Raw genomic sequence first — 13,589 nt, forward strand, 5'->3', positions numbered from 1 at the left:
ACATTTTTTTTTCTGTCAACTCTTCTAGGTTGACATTTGTGAATGTTTTTCTGCCCCTAGATCCAGGTTCCATATTTTCTTGTATGAATCAGCTTTTCCAATATAATCTATATGTTACATTGAACAAAGGTGGGGGAAAAAGATATTAATAAAAATGAAAATTATTAAAACCAATCCTATCAGTCATTAATTACATTTAGGGGGTACAGTGAATAAAGTACCAGTTATAAGATAGAAAGACTTGAATTAAAATCTGACCTTAGATTCTTGCTTGCTATGTGATCTTGGGTAAACCACTTAAGTTCTATCTGTTTTTTCATTTGTAGAATGTGAATAAAAATAGCATCTTAGATACAATGAAATATTGGGAATACTCTATATAAATGCTAGATATCATTACTGAATCCATGAGTTTATATGATATAGATTGCTTTGCCTTGGACATCCTCTTTCATGGATCAAATTCAAACAAATACAATATGGCTAATTTGTTTCATCAAGGTAAAATAATCTTTCATGTGTAAGTATGGTTTGACCTCTAAACCCCACTATACTTACTTATGTAAGAGATTTTTCTCCTTTATACTAAGATAAGAAACTTCATTATTCTTGGTCTTCATATGGGTCAATGCATCACAAGATACATATGTAGGTTTCACACAGTAGAAGGCTTCTTGATCTCGGAGGTCCAGATACTGGCACAGTTCAGCACTTGTATTTAGAACCAAGCCACATTCGCTTAAGACTTGGGATTTGCCATTGACAAATTGACCCATGAAAGTCACCTTACCATACCCTCTATTCCTTGCTCTCCAGAGGGCAGACACCCCTTCACTGGGAAAGATGAGAAGAAGAGACACAGAGACATTGCCTGCCCAGAATAAAGTGAAGCTGACAAGGTAGGTACCATTGTTGAAATCTGTCAACTTTCCTGAAGCTCCTGCCTTCAGATCTGGGGAAGAAATCCTGGCCCTTAAGAAGTCTCCTCCATATTCTTTTCTGCGTCCCAAATAGTCTCTTGCCTCCAGGTGGATGTCTAGTTGATCCCCTTTGCAGTAAGTGGTCCTAGGATTGATGATTCTGGCCACACTATGGGCTGCACTTGTGGTGGTACTGATATGAGAGAATGGTCTGTGTGGGATCTGATGATCCAGGTGCTCTATGATTTTCTTTATTTTTAAATCAGTCTCTGTGGGTTCTGTGGCTGTTCTGAGTGGTATTTCAGGACATGAAGATTTTCTGCAAGTGTCCAAATGATGACCAGTAGTAGAAGGAATGAGAACAGAAGGAAACTGAAGCAATAAGAAAATGACATATTATCTGGATATTGCACAAAACATATTTGTAGTTTGTTATCACTATTTCTTTCCAGTTTATGGATAATAACTAAAACATGAGATTGGAATTTCAGAGCTATAAGAAATATGTACTATTTATTATGCAAAGCATTTCCAGCATGTGCTCATGGACACATAGTATTATTATTATTATTATTATATATTTAATTAATATATAGGAGGGATAAGGACTAGACTTGTGATGTCATTTTCAAAGGGTAGTTTAAGGTGAGGGAACTGCTTTTACCATGTAGATTGAGACTTTCTCTGCAATTTATAATATCAGAGTTGTCTAAAGTACTGAAAGGTTAAAGTGACCAGTCCAGGGTAACACAGATATGGTATTTGAATCCAGGTCTTCTTGTCTTTGAAGATGGCTCTCTATCCACTAAACCACCCTGCTTCTCCTATATAAATGAATATACATGATTTTAATGTATGTGTGTTGGATACATTTTTCTATACTTGTAACTAAGTATCTATACATGTATATACATGTATTTATGATTAAACATATATACATATATATTTCTTTTAAAGACTGAATTTAACCGAAATTCAGCTTTTCAAACATTTTTTTTCTTTCTTTGTATATTGAAATTTTTATTTATGATTATTATGTTCACATGGATATATTTTTAAGAGAGAAGAGTAAATGATACTTGGAAATGCAGATAGAATTAATAACATCAATTAGATATAAGAACAGAGAGCCAAAGTTCTGGAGTTTACATCCCATTGTATACTCAAGCTACCACTTGTGTTTATCTATGGAACTAGAGTAATAAACTACCTTATTTGGGAAAAAATCAATTATTTATCAATCAATAAAATAGTAAATAAACTAAATCAATAATTTTGATTTGGGAAGAAGAAAAGCATATTGCAAACATCAAGATAGGTCATTTCAGGGATTGTCTAGAATCCAGCTCAGACTGGCTCTGAAGTAGTAATGCCAAGAAACTATATTTTTGTACTTATGGGCAATTCCAGGACTCTCCATGGTCAGAAACAAGTCAGTCAAATGTGCTACTTTTTTTTTTCCAATCCGGAAATCAGTTTAGAATTTGATCTATCCTGGATTCTCAAACACTATTAAGCCTTCTTAAAACTATTCTAGAAGTTTGAGTTGAACCTGAGGTAAATCAAGAAAGTGCTCAAATCCCTGGGTTGTTTGCAGAGCTGTGGGTAAATTTCAAGGACAACATCTCTGGCCAATATGGGAGTAAGGAGGAAAGTTGAGGTATTTGTTTAGTTAACTGTCATTCCTTTGTGCAAGCTATGGCATTTACTTGATTTGTCTTGGAGTAATTGTCAATACTAAAAGAGAAAACAATTCTTACCTTTATGAAGTTTTCTGAAGCCATCAAAATGATAAAGCCAGCTAATACTGAGATCAAAAGCAACAGTATTTGACAAGTAGTCATAGAAGAAATCATGGTATGTCCTTTGAGAGGTGACCGGGAGAGAAGAAAGGACACAAAGGTGAAAGAATATCCTTTCATGCTCATTTGCCATCATTTTCAGATGTTCTGCGATATAGTGGACTCCATTTCTCTTCAGTGCCTGGTTCTTTAGTCCTAGTCTCACATCATTAGCCTATTTTCTAGAGAAAGGAAATAGGAAATTAAGAAAGGTCCAGATGCTCAAAGCACCAGACCAGACTATTAAAAAAAAAATCTGGTTTTTTTTGATCTTTGAATTTATTCCCCTTTCATCCTCCCAGTTACAAACAATTGTCCTTTCAGTTTCATTCTCCCGTCAGAGAACAAAATAGCATATTGAGCAAACGGGTACAAAAGGTCAGTCCTGAGATTTTGTTGCTACCTACATGAACAGCCCAGGAGCTATTTATTTGTTCTTTGTTCTTCCTAATGGCTAGCCCACCTTTCTCAGAAATTTGCTAAATGATAAGACATAGGGACACCTTTGTATATAAGTCTTCATTGGTAATATTTTGGGGGCAATTAATACTCACAAACTGGAAATAGGTTCTATTCTGAGGGTTTATGCAACACATGTGTATTTTCAATCCTAGCAAGAATATACAGATTGCTTTTGATTGCCTCATCAGCAAGAATCTCTTGGATTTATACTTTTGTATCTAAAAAAATGTGCAACGTAAGGACAGATTAAGTAGACACTAGTTATTTCCCAAGGCATTTATTATAGTTTGAGTAAATTGAGATAAGCACATGGGATAGAAGAATTCTGTTTAAGTCAGAGTTTGAGTGCAGATGATGGATGTTTTAGCCTATCTCTAACCATCTGTGACACTCCCTTCTTCTGATAAAAGGGGCCAAGTCTAACTAGTTTGCAACAGAATTTTGGTTGGTTTGAGAGTCTTTAAAGCTAACTGGATTTTATTCTACTGAGTCTAATTCATTGTGTAATTAATGTGTAATATAATGAGCAACCCTCTAATAATTGTTGGGCTATGAACATGTGGTCCATGTGGGAAATGATCTACTAATATTTATCTGTTGTCTTCTCATATTTTCACAAATGTTACTCTCTTTGTGTGTGTGTGTGTGTGTGTGTGTGTGTGTGTGTGTGTTTGTGTGGAGGTAAGATTTGTGAAAATATGAGAATATATATATCATAAAGACTTTATACAAAGATGATAAACTTGGAAACAACCACAATGAAGAAAACCATTATAGATTATCCCATACTAAAATAAAATTGGATCTAGATTTTTAAAGGGGAAAAATTATTTAATTTTTCATAATGCTTTAACATTTACAAAGTTATTTTTTTCATAATTACCCTCTGAAGTAAAGAATAAATACTACTAGCTTTTTTTAAAATAAGAGGAAATTGAACTTAAGATTGATTAAATAACTTATCCTTCATTACATAACTAGTAGGTGGCAGAGAGGGGAAATAAATCCAGGATTTTTATTTCAAATCCTAGTTCTTTCTGATATCTTTTTACATAACTTCATTTTAAGTAAGGAGAAGAAACCACAAAATCCTATTAGGAAGTCATTCTCAAATAACTATAAGTGTGAATATTATCTTTAAGTATAGACATTTGGTGGAAATGTCTGTTTTCATAGTTAATGAGTTTCTCATCAATAGATGTTTTTTGTGGAGCCCGGATGACCACTCATCAACAATATTGTATAGTGGACTAATGGATATATATCTAGATAATAATTGGACTAGATGGCCATCTGAACCTTTGTAATTTTATGATTTTTAAGAACAATAATAATTGTATAATTATTGAACCATTTCATGTTCTGACCATGTAAGGAAGAGATGTATATTGTGGAAGTAAGTAATCTGCAGCCCATTACCAGTAATGGCATAAAAGATATAATCTAGGATATATAATTGAAAAATCAATTGAACCAGTTATATAGTACAATCAAGAACTGACTAACCTAAGATTAGCAATGGAATGATAAAAAAAATCTAAAGATACTTCTCTAGCACATTGTGTGGATCTACCAGTGAACATTTATAGAATGAAATAATCAAATTAATCCAGTTGTGATAGTTTGTGCCACACATTGTATGCATGTACTTCAAGAAAGTTAGCACTTATTCTCCTGAAAATAGAAAAACTATTTGGTAATTTCAAAACATGCAAAAATTTTTTTGGATTTCACCACTCTGACTGCAGACTAGGGCTAATTCATTCTGATGTCTAATCTTGACATCTCATCTTGAAAATTTAATTGTTTAATGGATTTTAGATTATTTTGGAAAATACAATGGATACCATCTCTTATAATTCCATCTTTTACGAATAATAAAAGTCATTTTGAAGGAGGTTGAGTGACTTGTCCAAAGTCATCAGAGTCAGGACCCAATCAGAGTCAGGACAGAATCCCAGTTCTCCTGATTTCAAGTTCTGTGTTGTTGTTTTTTTTGCCCAACATTTATTTAATTTATTTATTTTTACAAATTTTTTGTTGATGCTTTTTAAAACAAACCAATCATTTCCAAATACAGAGAGGATGAAATGTATATATATATATATATATATATATATATATATATAGTCTTGTCTGAGACCAGATTTGAACTCAGGTCCTCCTGACTTTAGGGCTGATGCTCAGGACAAATTTTTTTTTTTTGCTGAAAACTATTAAATAAAAACATCTTTAGATTAAATAATTTAAATAAAACCTTTATAGTAATCATAACTGACTAGATTCTTTTTCTTTCCTAACTATAGTTGTGAAAGCTATGAACTTCCACTGTTCCTATTAGTTGTGATTTAAGGCTGAGACCTCTCATGAACTATCATGTCCACCATCAAACTCATTGGTTATGATGTAGGAGTTGAAATAGCTCTTGTTCACTTTTTTTGTGGTAGCAAGGAATTGGAAAATGAGTGGATGTCTATCAACTGGGGAATGGCTAAACAAGCTGTGGTACATGGAGGTAATGGAATACTATTGTTCTATAAAAAATAATGAACAAGCTGATTATAGAAAGGTCTGGAAAGATTTATATGAACTGATGTTGAATGAAACAAACAGAACCAGGAATACATTGTACACAATAACAGCAAGAAAGTGTGATGTTCAACTATGAAAAGCTTGGTTCTTCTTAGCACTTTAGTGGTCTGAAACAATTTCAAAAGACTTTGGACAGAAATGCCATCTGCATCCAGAAAAAAATCTAAAGTGACTGAATATAAGTCAACATATGCCATGTTTATTTCTTTTTTCTGTTTTTTTAAATCTCTCCCATGGTTTTTCCCTTTTGCTCTGATTTTTCCTTTCCCAACATGATTCATAAAATAATGTGTATCAAAAATAAATAAACTTACTACAATTAAAAAATGAAATAGTTCTTGCTCTCCATTACCACTCTTAAGCTCTCCCTTTATCACATCATTCAGCAATCTGCCCTCTTCTCAACTTTGTTTAATTCATATTTACTACCTAATCAAAATTCTTATAACTGTCCTCTACTGAACTCTAAGACACTATCTTTAACAAGTTCAGGTTTTGACTCACCATCTTTCTTTCCTTCTCAAGTCCTGCTCTCATAGCATGAGACTTCAAAATAGATATCAGTACTCTCATAAATGTGCCATGTTCCCATTTTCTCAACCTATTCATTTACTCTGATGTATGTGTTTACTTGGTCTCAGCTGTTTATAGCCTTGACCTTGTCATCATTGATAAGTGTTCTACTTCTATGTTTATAAACTCTGAAATTCTTTTATCTGATCATAATATTTGTCGTTTCAGCTCTCCATCTGTTTACAACCTCTCACTCTTCTCTTCATCAGTAAATAAATGTTTAATTGCTTAATATGTGCCAGGCATTGTCCTGACCACTGGATAAACAACAACAAAAACAGGAAAAGACAATTTCTACTTCCAAAGAGATCATAATTTTATGTGAGGAAGATAATATGCAAACACCTTTATAAAAACAAGGGAAAAATTAAAATAATCAACAGAGGAGATCTGCTAAATTTAAGAGATTGAGAAAGGCTTCCTGTAGAAATTAAATTTTAGCTGGAATTTGAAGAAAGTTAGTAATGCTAGGAGGTAGAGATGGGAGAACTAGGTATAGGGAACACAAAGTGAAAATGCAGAATTGGGAAATGGTGCCTTTTTCCAAGAATAGTAAAGAGGCCAGTGTCACTGGTGCTGTAATGATGCTATAAAAGGATTGAAAAGATGGAGGCAGACAGATTATGAAGGACTTTGAATACCAGAGGTTTTAATGTTTGATATTAGAGGTGATAGAAAATTTATTTATTGAGTAGGAGTTCAGGGGACTGAACATAGTTAGGACATGGTCAGACCTATACTTTAGGAGGATCATTGTGACATCTGAGTGGAGTATGTACTGGAGTGAAAAGAGACTTTTTGCCAGGCAGACCAATCAATGAGCTGTGAAATATCACAGCATAGAGTGCTAAGTAAGGGCTTGCACCAAGTAGGAATGTGAAAGGGGTGAAAAGGAAGTATGTGAGAGATATGAGCCTGGTTGATTAAGAGAATGAGAATACCCTGATTTTAGGTCCTTCCACCCATCAATTGTTTCTGAGACCATTATTTCTGCACTGACTATACTCTCCTCTTTTCCACAGAGGCAGCTGGGTAAAGCAATAGATAGATATGTCACTGGGCCTGAAGTCAGGAAGATCTGGATTAAAATCTAACTTCAGACATTTACTAGCAGTGTGACTCTGGAGAAGTCATTTTATCTGTATACCCTGGTTTCTTCAACTATAAAATGGAAATAAAATTAATATCTGTCTCCCTGGATTGTTGTGAGAGCACTCTTTTCTTCACTTGTCCCCATTTTACATCACTTGAATTTCTACTCCCAATATTTTCTCCTTCATCTCTCTTCCCGTTTACTGCTTCCTCCCTGTTTCCTAAGAACATGTGTATGTCTCCCCCATACTCAAAAACTCTCTTTTGGTCCATCCTTCTCCACTAGCTATGATCCTCTATTTCCTCCCTTTTGTGGAACAATTCCTTGAGAAAGCCACAATTATTGCCTTCATCGTTCTCATTTTCTCCTAAACTCTTTGCAATCCGGCTTAATGATGAATCATATCATTATTCAACAGAAACTTCTATCTTCAAAGTTACCAATAATGTCTTAATAACCAAATCTAATAGTTTTTCCTCATTACAGATCCTTCTTGACTTCTTTGCAGTTTTTGATACTGTAGGTAACTTTTCTTGAAACTCTTTTGTTCTCTAGATTTTTATGACACTGCTGTCTCTGGTTCTTCTTCTACTTCTCTGATGAATCCTTAGTGTCCTTTGCTAAATCTTCCTAGTCATGCTCACCCACTATAGGTGTTCTTCAAGGTTCTGTATTTAGTCAGTTTGTCTTCTCTCTATATATTGTTGGATCTCATTAGCTCTCATGGATTTAATTAAGTTCTCCAAATAATGTAGATTATATTATCATCTCACAAATGATTCTCAGATTTGTATGTCTAGCCACAGCTTCTTTTCTGATCTTGAGACTTGCATCTCCAATGAACTATTGAACATTTCAAATTGGTTGTCTTTTAGACACATTAAATATAACATGTCTAAAATAGCTCATTATTCTTTTCCCTAAACCTTCCCCTTTTTCTAAGTTATCATTAACATGCCTGGAGACATCATCATCCTCCTACTCATTCATTCTCACCATCCAGGATGTCATTCTCTATTCTCATTCTTTTACCCCAAATTCCATGCAATCTGTTGCCAAATCCTGTCAGTTATTTTTGGATTAACTTTTATATATGTCCCTTTCTCTCCTCTGATACTGCTACCATTTTGGTTCAACTTGTCATCTCATGTCTGGATTATTGAAATAACCTTTTGACTGGTTTCCCTGACTCAAGTCTTTCTCTGTTTCAGTTCACAGCTCCAGCTAGCTTCCTAAAGCACAAGCTTGAACATGTTGTACTTCATTTAATAACCTCTAGTTCTTAACTATTAGTTATAGAATCAAGTATAATCTTCTGTTTGATTTTTAAAGTCTTTCATAATCTGGTCTCTTTATTCTTCTTCTTTTTTTCTTTCTTCCTTCTTCCCTCCCTTCCTGTCTCTCTCTCTGTGTCTGTGTCTGTCTTTGTTTCTGTGTCTGTCTCTGTGTCTGTCTCTGTCTCTCTCTCCCCCTCCTGTGTTCTTCTCAACATATTCTGTAATCCAGTAAGACTGGACTCCTTGCAATTTTTAAAATTTATTTGGACTTTTTAATGCAAGAATAGAAGGTTGGATATCTTAGGAAACCAAGAAATATGGAATAAAAATATTTGTCCCCTTTATGGATCAATTTCCCAAACTCAACATAAAAGGCATATCAATGTCCTTTTTATTTTTTCTATTTACATAGAATAACTTATATGTTCTATTTTATTTATTTAATATTTTCCCTGGTTACATTCAAAACAAAAAAATTATATATATATATATATAATAACATTTATGAGTTCTAGGTTCTCTCCTTTAATCCCTCCCACAATTAAGAAATTACTTGTGAAATTATACAAAACATTTCCATGAAAAAAAAAAACCCATAGATTTCCCACCTAATGAAAATTAAAACCCTCGAAAAAATTAAGTTAAAAAGAGTGAGAGAGAACAATAGAAAGAGAAAGAAAGAAAGAAAGAAAGAAAGAAAGAAAGAAAGAAAGAAAGAGAAAGAAAGCTTTAATCTATATTCAGAAACAATCGATTCCTTCTCTGTTATGGATAGGCTATTTCATTATAAATCCTTCAGAGTAGTTGTGGATGATTGTACTACTGAGAATATCAAAGTCATTCATAACTGGTCTTCTCAGAACATTGCTATTACTTTGCATACAGTACATTTCACTTTGCTTGAATTCATGGAGAACTTTTCAGGTTTTTGTTTTTTTTTTCTGGAGAGCATCCTGCTTATCATTTCCGAAAGAATGATAATATTCCATTATAAAAACAAACCACAGTTTATTGAGTAATTCACCAATTGATGGCATCTCCCCAATTATCATTTTTTTTTTGCCCTGTGAAGAGAATTGTTACAAATATTTTTTACACATATAGGTTATTTTCCTTTCTTTTTAAAAAAATCTCTTTTGGTATTCATGCCTTATGTTGTAAGGTCAAAGAATATGCATGAATTTAAGGGCCTTTTGGGCACAGATCATATCTTTTAATTCTTTATCAATTGGGGCATGGCTCTTATTTTTTCTTTTTTAAAAATTTGACTAAGTTCCCTCTGTGCTTGAAAAATGAGACCTTATCAGAAAAACTTGCTTTGAAATTCTTTTTACAATCATGATTTCTAATTGTATCTTCCCCCATTTATTCTTTCTCTCTCCTTTCACCCAGTCCCTCCTGAAAAATGTTTTGCTACTGACCACTCTTTTCCCCAATATGCACTTTTTCCCATCATCTTCCACCCCTTCCCACATCCCATTCCCCTCCTATTTTCCTGCAGGATAAGATAGATTCCTATACCTCTACTGAGTATATGTGTTATTTCCTCTTTGAACCAGTTCTGATGAGAGTAAGGTCTCACTCACCCTTTCTTTCCCTTCTTCCCCTCACTGTAAAAGATTATTCTTGCCTCTTTTTTGTGGCAGATAAATTTCACTCTTCCATCTTTCCCTTTCCTTTTCCCTTTCTTCCAGTACTCTTTCACCCTTAATTTCATCATTTTACAAAAGATATTGTTCTTTCATATTCAACTCATACCTGTGCCCTCTATCTATATTTAAATGCCATAATGAAAAAGTTCTAATGGGTTACAACTATCATCCTCCAATGTAGAAATGTAATTAGATAAACCTTATTAAGTCCCTTATGATATCACTTTCCTGATTACCTCCTTCTGCTTCTCCAGAATTCTGTATTTGAAAATCACATTTTCCATTCAGCTCATCTTTCATCACAAATACTTGAAAATCTTCTATTTCGCTGAATGACTACCTTTTCTTCTGAAGGATTGTACTCAGTTTTGCTAATTAGGTGATTCTTAGATATAATCCTAGCTCCATTGCTCTATTATATTCCAACTCTTCTGTGTGTGTGTGTGTGTGTGTGTGTGTGTGTGTGTGTGTTTTAATGTAGAATTTGTTAAATCTTGTATTATTCTGACTGTGGCTCCACTTCACTTGAATTATTTCTTTCAGGATGTTTGAAATATTTTCACTTCACCTAGGAATTCCAGCATTTGGCTTTAATATTCCTGGGAACTTTTATTTTGAGATTTCTTTAAAGAGGTGTTTGGAGGACTCTTTAAATTTCTATTTTACCCTCTGGTTCTAGAATATCAGAACAGTTTTCTCTGATAATTTCTTAAAAGATGATGTTGAGGCTCTTTTTCTGATCATGATTTTTAGGTAGACCAATAATTTTTAAAAAATGACTTCTCCAGTATCTATTTTTCAGGTCAGTTGTTATGAGATGTTTCACATTTTTTTCTATTTTTTCCTTTTTTTTTTTTGCTTTGTTGTTTCTTGATTGCTCATAAAGATATTAGCTTCCATTTGCTCAATTTTATTTTTAAGGAATTATTTTCTTCAGTGAGCTTTCATACCTGATTTCCCAATTGACCAATTTTGCTTTTTTTTTTTTTGCTGAGACAATTGGGGTTAAGTGACTTGTCACAGCTAGGAAGTATTAAGCATCTGAGATCAAATTTTTGAATTCAGGTCCTCCTGACTTCAGGGCTGGTGCTCTATCCACTGCACCACCTAGCTGCCCCACCAATTTTGCTTTTTAAGGCATTCTTCTCATTAGTTTTTTGCATTTCCTTTTGTACCACTCTCAATACTTTTCCTAATTTTTCCTCTATCTCTCTTATTTGATTTTCAAAATCCCTTTTGAGCTCTTCCATGAACTGAGCACAATTCTTATTTTTCTTGGAACCTTTGAATGGAGGAGTTTTGACTTTGTTATCATCTTTTGCGTGCTTTAATCTTCCAATGTCACCATATTAATTTTCAATGATCAGAAACTTTTTTTGTTGTTTTCTCATTTTCTAGCTTATTATTCACCTGTTAACTCTGTTAAAGTAAGGCTCTGTTTCTAGGTTGGAGGGTGCATTGCTTCAGAGGTTTTGTGTAGCTGTTTTGAGAGATCCTTTTAGGGATCTAAATGCAAGTACTCTTTTCTGTCTTGGAGCTGTTAGGAGTGTCCTTGCCCCACTGTAACTGTAAGATCTAGTATGCTAACAACAAGATTTTATGATGATCAATTCTGAAGGATGTGACTCTTTCCAACAATGAGATGATTGAAGCCAGTTGCAATGATCTTGTGTTGAAGAAAATGCTCTACATCCAGAGAGAGGACTGTAGGAACTGAGAGGGTATCACAAATAGCATTTTCACTCTTTTTGTTGTTGTTTGCTTGCGTTTTGTTTTCTTTCTCATTTTTGTCCTTTTTGATCTGATTTTCTTGTGCCACAAGATAATTGTATAAATATGTATACAAATATTGGATTAACATATATTTTAATGTATTTAACATATATTGGAATATCTGCCACCTAGGGGAGAGGGGAGGGAAAGAGGGGGAAATTTTGCAAGGTCAATGTTGAAAAATTATCGATGCATATGTTTTGAAAATAAAAAGCTTTAATAAAAAAACACCCTTGAGAAAAATAGTTTTTTAAAATGCTAAAAAAAAAAAAAAGATCTAGTGTGCTATATCAACAGAGTTCTGCATTAGTGCTGCTGGAGTTATGCTGGTATGGTGGGTGCTGGGATTGCTCACTAGACTTCCACCCTGGTTCCACAGACTTTTTCTCCTGACCTTCCAAGTCCTCTTTGGTGTTTCTGAGCTGAGAAGTCTGGAAGCCATTCTTCCTGCCATTGATTAAGAAGTCTGGTTTGAGGCTGAATCCCAATCTGGGACTGGGGCTGGGTCAAGGCTAAACTGCTATGACCTGCATCAGGACTACACACTGGGCTCTCACTTTCGTGTCACAGACCTTTTCTACTGCGCTTCTAAGTTGCTTTCAGCTGGAAAGTAAAGAGTGAACATACATCTATTAGTTTCCATTCATTCTTCATAGTTCTCTCTCTGGATGCAGATGGTATTTTCTATTCAAAGTTTAGTGGGAGTGCTCTAGATCACTGAATTACTGAGAAGAACCAAATCTTTCACTGTTGATTGTTGCACAAGATTGTGCAGAAAATTATGCTACTATGTATTTCTGATTCTGCTTGTTTCGATCAGCAATAGTTCGTGCAAATCTATGTAGTTCTTTCTAATGTCAGCTTACTCAACATTTTTATGAAAAAATAATGTTCCATTACTTTCATATACAATAACTTATTCAGTCATTCCTCAATTGATGGGCATCTATTCACTTTTGCCACCACAAAAAAAGCCACGGTAAACATTTTTTTGCTCATGTAGGTCCTTTTTTATCCTTTATGATTTCCTTGAGATACATACCAGTAGATTTACTGCTAGATCAAAGATTATGTACAGAGCATAGTTCAAAACTGCTCTTCAGAATGGCTGGCTCATTTCACAACTCTTCTAGCAATGTATTAGTCTCCCAGTTTTCTCACATCACCTCTAACATTTATTATAATCTTTTCCGGTCATCTTAATCTGAGAAGTGTGAGATAGTATCTCAAGACTGTTTTATTTTTCATTTCTCTAATCAATAGTGATTTAGAGTATCTTTTCATATAACTATAGATGGCTTTAATTTTATTATTTGAAAATTGTCTGTTCATTTCCTTTGACCATTTATCAATTGGGAAATGACTTGTAGTCTTATAAATTCGATATAATTACATATTTTAGAAAT

At 33.9% G+C, this 13,589-nt stretch overlaps 1 protein-coding gene across 1 annotated transcript in view; it reads right to left on the reverse strand.

Moving 5' to 3' along the window:
- LOC100934689 (NXPE family member 1-like) overlaps positions 1–13,589 on the reverse strand; it is a 45,701-nt gene that overhangs the window by 5,628 nt on the left and 26,484 nt on the right. Inside the window, exons 2-3 of the mRNA XM_023499455.2 lie at positions 2,681–2,943; positions 559–1,292 (exon numbers count right to left, since the gene is read on the reverse strand). Coding sequence (XP_023355223.1) covers positions 559–1,292; positions 2,681–2,848 — 902 coding nt within the window. The 5' untranslated portion in view covers positions 2,849–2,943. The remainder of the gene's footprint in view (positions 1–558; positions 1,293–2,680; positions 2,944–13,589) is intronic.

Source organism: Sarcophilus harrisii, chromosome 3 (assembly GCF_902635505.1).
Source record: "Sarcophilus harrisii chromosome 3, mSarHar1.11, whole genome shotgun sequence".
NCBI lineage: Eukaryota > Metazoa > Chordata > Mammalia > Dasyuromorphia > Dasyuridae > Sarcophilus > Sarcophilus harrisii.